The 5,937-nt window shown below is 37.6% G+C and overlaps 1 protein-coding gene across 1 annotated transcript; it reads right to left on the bottom strand.

Annotated features, from left to right (window-relative positions):
• Window positions 1-309: 309 nt before the first annotated feature.
• On the bottom strand, window positions 310-1,484 carry LOC128647347 (uncharacterized). Its single transcript, XM_053700129.1, is given in 2 exon segments — window positions 310-1,121; window positions 1,124-1,484. Coding segments are annotated over 2 exon segments (1,173 nt in total).
• Between the last annotated feature and the right edge of the window lie 4,453 nt (window positions 1,485-5,937).

Below are 5,937 nucleotides of genomic sequence, written 5' to 3'. Positions count from 1 at the left end.
GGCAACTTAAACTGCGAGTGCAGAGTTAAGTCCCATGATTGATCATCTTCAAAAAGACAGTGTTTCTGAGCTGCTTCTTTGAATGTGTAAAGTTGAACTCCATTAACTGTTCGGATGTCTTCAAAAGAAGTGGCTCCTTTAACACGGAGTAAAAGTAATCTTATCTGAAGTTAAGTTTACAGAGTTCATGCGACCGATGGTGTTATTTGCTCAATCTTATACTCTTTTTTTCCATTGTGTTGTCTTTTGATGAAAGACAAAATGCTGAGGAATATCAGTATACAGAAATGCATGAGCTGACACATCTTCTTAGTTTAACTGAAACCAAGCAGTCAAAGCTGTGTTTTTTGATTGTTTTTTTTCTACAGCAGTTTCAATATTATCTTCAGTAAAGTATACCGACTGTTCTCCAGGAAGGTGAACTTGTAATTGCACAATGGTATGCGTTTGATGGTGCATATGGAAACCAAAAAGCCACCATGCTGCTTCTGGAGCACTGACATATCGAGAATCCATAAAGGACATTATCTCATCATGAAGAAGAGTTTCATGTTCTTTAATTGCTATATTAGCCAAGTCATGCCCTTTATAGATATGCTTTAATATGCACTTCACACTTATTATGGAAGCGCAGCTTTCTATGTTAATATGGCAGTTGTATTTTAAAGTCAAGTATTGGTTGTATAGTACAACCCAAGAGTTATCAATTGTTTTTCCATTTATTTCAATGGAAACTGTTTTTTTGTATCTCTTGTAACGTGGATACCCGTCTATATTTAACAAAGTTTCTTCCTGGAAGGATTTTGGAAATTGCTTAGAGCAAACACTATCAACCATACATGGAGATGTTAAATTATGCTCCCCACAGAACCCATGTATCATGTGCTTGGTTACAATTGCATGTAACTGGGGATGGACTTGAATGTCAGGTATTTCTGCAGAAATAAAGCTATCAATTACTTCAGCATTTGTAGGCTTATCTTCTGCAGATAAAATGAGCAAAATATGTGCATGAGTTAATCCACATTTCTGAAATTCAATAACATGAACTTTGGCAGCTAGGTTACCCAAAACATGTTTCTTTGTGATGTTATCAAGCAGTTCTTGTAGTTTTGACCTTCTTTGAGATTAACAACAATTTCAGACCATTTTGGGTTACATGTCATGGTTATGAAAAAGTCAGGCTTCCCATACTTTCTAACAATAGCCATGGCATTTTGGTAATTCTGTACCATGTTTCTTTGACTACCTTGGAATGAAGATGGAAGTATGACTGCTTTGTCTGGAACTAAGCCCTGGTCTGCAGCTACACTTTGAAGATGGTCCATGAGACCTGTGTACTTTTCAACCCTCAATTTGGACTGATTTTGTCTAACATAGTTTAAACGATTACCTTCTGTCTTAACGTATGCGTCTACAAAGTAATGCTGGGTCAATTTGCCAGCACTCAGAAATGGGTTAAACTCATGTTGGATGGAACGCATCTACCCATAAAATTGTATTTGTGAGACTCTCTTTCTTGGCTTTGCTAAGGATTGACTTATTATGTTTGTTACAGTAGTAGGGTTGTAATTAAGTTTCATTTTAGGTGACCAACTTTGATCCCTTAAAGGGAAAAGTAGTGGATACAGCTTTGGCTCCAAATTTGGATCTAAAATGCTTATCTTTTCTGGGGTTTTTTTTTATTGTTAGGACTTCGGCAATGAATAATGAGATCTCGCTCAAGTGGAGGCTCACCATCTGCATTTTGAAAAATAATAGCTAGCTCATTACACTGAGAAGCATTGTATCTACGTTGATCATTTTTATGATCTTGTACTATTGCCAAGGTCACTGTTGCAGGTGTAACAGCGTTTTGAGATGCAATCTTCTAAGCATTCCTGTTCTACTTCATGCAACATCTTGCATGCTTTGGCAAAAGGATTGTTTAGAGCCATAAAAGCGGTCATTAGTTCTGGGTTGCAATTTGCATTTTCATTAATCATAAGGCGCAGTTGTGCAGCCTCATCAGGATCAAGAATATATAGTTGTGCAAACTTTCTATTATCCTCATTGGAAGGATGAAGTGATCCAGTTCTGTGATAAATGTGTCCATTAATTCTAAAGCAGTAAGGCCCATTAACTGGAGGAGGAGTAATATTCGCCCCCATTGAAGCAAATGCTAAAGAATTATTTAAAGATCTAATGTTTTTGTTTACATTTTTTTGAATGCTTATGAGATCCTGTCATTAGGCTTTGTATTAAAGAAGTGACTTTAATAATTACTTTTCCTTTATTGCAGCATTGACTGAATAGTTTGTCTGATCGCTGCTCTTTTAGAAAATGTACAGCATCACAGTTGGTGCATATAACATTTAGCTCTCCACAGTTATGATGATCAAATGAATCATCCTATCTCTCAACTGCAGCAATAATTTGATTATGTTTTGCAAAATATGTACGATGGCGTTGAACACGACTTGCACTGTTTCCTTTTACGGTCCCTTTCTGTATTGCTTATGTTGTGCTGTTTTTTTGTTTGAGATTGTTCATTTTGTGCGCGTACTTTTCTATGAGCAAATGCGTTTCTTTGTTGTTCTTGATATATCTGATTTTCTGTTATATTTGCTCTCTCTTTTCTTTTCTGATCTGCTTTTGCTTAACTTAAAAGGCCCTTTCTTCATCACTCATGTTATTTTTTTCTTTTTTTATCGCTCTCATTTTGCATCCTTTTTGCATCAGATTGTTCTTGTAAAGATAACTTTCTTTTAGGGGGCATGATTTTTAAAAATGAAAGGGACATGAAATCCAAAATTTTTCTTTCATGATTCAGATAGAGAATACAATTTCAAACAACTTTCCAATTTACTTCTATTATTTAATTTGCTTCTTTCTCTTGTTATCCTTTGCTGAAATGTTTATCTAGGCAAGTTCATGTGCAGCAGAGAATCTAGGTTCTAGCTGCTGATTGGTGGCTGCATATATAAACTGATTGTCATTGGCTCACCCATGTGTTCAGTTAGAAACCAGTAGTACAGTGCTGCTCCTTCAACAAATGATACCAAGAGAATAAAACAGATTAGATAATAGAAGTAAATTAGAAAGTTGTTTAAAATTGTATTCTCTATCTGAATCATGAAAGACATTTTTTGGGTTTCATGTCCCTTTAAGACCTTGAACTATAAGTATTGGTCTTTTAATAATGTAAATCAGCCACAGCTCTCCCTTTAGCACAGATAGTCTGAGAGTGTAGTGGAAGAAAAACTACTTTTAATAATGTATTGCGGCCCCAGTTCTCCCCTCAGCACAATTAGCACAGATAGTGTCTGAGAGTGTAATGAAAGAGAAAAGGCTTGGGGACAATGCGCCCTCTTGGCAGGCTTATCGCCTAGTTAATAAATAAAATAAATCTTATTTTAATTGAATGTTAGAAATTAAATAAACCTTATTTTAAATGAACATTTAAACAGAAATTTTAATTCCCTTTTAGTTAAAGACTGCTTTTATATATATAATTAAGCTACAGGTGTAGCAACACCCTATTTAGACGGACTGCTGTCCTAAATATAGCCAAAATATGTTATATATATATAATTAAGCTACAGGTGTAACACAATATTTGGTCAGACATTATATATATATATATATATATATATATATATATATATATATATATATATATTTAAGCTACAGGTGTAGCGACACCCTATTTGGATGGACTGCTGTCCTAAATATATCCAAAATATTTAATATATATAATTAAGCTACTGGTGTAGCAACACCCTATTTTGTCAGACTTAGTTTTTATATATATATATATATATATATATATATATATATTTAAGCTACAGGTATAGCGACACCCTATTTGGACGGACTGCTGTCCTAAATATATACAAAATATTTTATATATATATATAATTACAAAAATATAACAAGCCATTAATACACTGAAAAGTCCAGCAGCCCAAAATGTATATAAAGATATACATCCACTGCATGGTAGTGCACAAAGAGTGTTTCTAGCCCTCCAATGGGGTGCATATACCAGGTAGCAGCTGATAGGCGATATATCTAGTCCGGTCATAAGGTGTGATTTACAGTATGATACCAGCCCCCACAAACCGGTCCAAGTATTGATGAACAATATTCCTACCTTGGGCCCCGGGGCGATTCCCTGCTGTGTATGGAGCGGCTGTCTTCCGATTGAAATTTTTCTTCCTTAAATTCAAAACGCCACTTCTCGGAATGTAGTCTTCTGTGTAAAAAGACACCTTCTTTCAGACTTCATCAGTTGCTGCTACGCGATAGGCCCAGATCCTTGTCTGTCACTCTCGGGGACCAACTATGGGGTAAGGGAGGAGGGCACAATGATATCCGGGCCTTATGATGTTATGAACCATCTTCATTAACTTTATTGAGCTTATGACCTAAGCTTTTTACACTGTAGCGGTTGTTATGGAATAAAAGCTACTTGACATCTGTGACCGGTGCTCCTATCATCTTCTTTTGTGTATATATATATATATATATATATATATATATATATATATATATATATATATAAAATTAAGCTACTGGTGTAGCAACCCCCTATTTGGTCAGACTTACTTTATATACAGTATCTCACAAAAGTGAGTACACCCCTCACATTTTTGTAAATATTTTATTATATATTTTCATGTGACAACACTAAAGAAATTACACTTTGCTACAATGTAAAGTAGTGCGTGTACAGCCTGTATAACAGTGTAAATTTGCTGTCCCCTCAAAATAACTCAACACACAGCTATTAATGTCTAAACCGTTGGCAACAAAATTGAGTACACCCCTAAGTGGAAATGTCCAAATTGGGCCCAATTATCCATTTTTCCTCCCCGGTGTAAAGTGACTTGTTAGTGTTACAAGGTCTCAGGTGTGAATGGGGAGCAGGTGTGTTAAATTTGGTGTTATCGCTCTCACACTCTCTCATACTGGTCACTGAAAGTTCAACATGGCACCTCATGGCAAAGAACTCTCTGAGGATCTGAAAAAAATAATTGTTGCTCTACATAAAAAGGGCCTAGGCTATAAGTAGATTGCCAAGACCCTGAAAATGAGCTGCAGCATGGTGGGCAAGACCATGCAGCGGTTTCACAGGACACGTTCCACTCAGAACAGGCCTCGCCATGGTCGACTAAAGAATTTGAGTGCACGTACTCAGCATCATATCCAGAGGTTGTCTTTGGGAAATAGACGTATGAGGGCTGCCAGCATTGCTGCAAAGGTTGAAGGGGTGGGGGGTCAGCCTGCCAGTGCCCAGACCATACACCGCACACTGCATCAAATTGGTCTGGATGGCTGTCATCCCAGAAGGAAGCCTCTTCTAAAGATAATGCACAAGAAAGCCTGCAAACAGTATGCTGAAGACAAGCAGACTAAATACATGGATTACTGGAACCATGTCCTGTGGTTCGATGAGACCAAGATAAACTTATTTGGTTCAGATGGTGTCAAGAGTGTGTGGCGACAACCAGGTAAAGAGTACAAAGACAAGTGTGTCTTGCCTAAAGTCAAGCATGGTGTGGGAGTGTCATGGTCTGGGGCTGCATGAGTGCTGCCAGCACTGGGGAGCTACAGTTCATTGAGGGAACCATGAACGCCAACATGTACTGTGACATACTGAAGCAGAGCATGATCCCCTCTCTTTGGAGACTGGGCCGTAGGGCAGTATTCCAACATGATAACGACCCCAAACACACCTCCAAGACAACCACTGCCTTGCTAAAGAAGCTGAGGGTAAAGGTGATGGACTGGACAAGTATGTCTCCAGACCTAAACCTTATTGAACATCTGTGGGGCATCCTCAAACAGAAAGTGGGGGAGCGCAAGGTCTCTAACATCCACCAGCTCCGTGATGTCATTATGGAGAAGTTGAAGAGGACTCCAGTGGCAACCTGTGAAGCTCTGGTGAGCTCC

This window comes from Bombina bombina, chromosome 2, assembly GCF_027579735.1.
Source record: "Bombina bombina isolate aBomBom1 chromosome 2, aBomBom1.pri, whole genome shotgun sequence".
Taxonomy (NCBI): domain Eukaryota; kingdom Metazoa; phylum Chordata; class Amphibia; order Anura; family Bombinatoridae; genus Bombina; species Bombina bombina.
The sequence above is the reverse complement of the archived record's forward strand: the minus strand, read 5'-3'. Positions and strand labels throughout refer to the sequence as shown.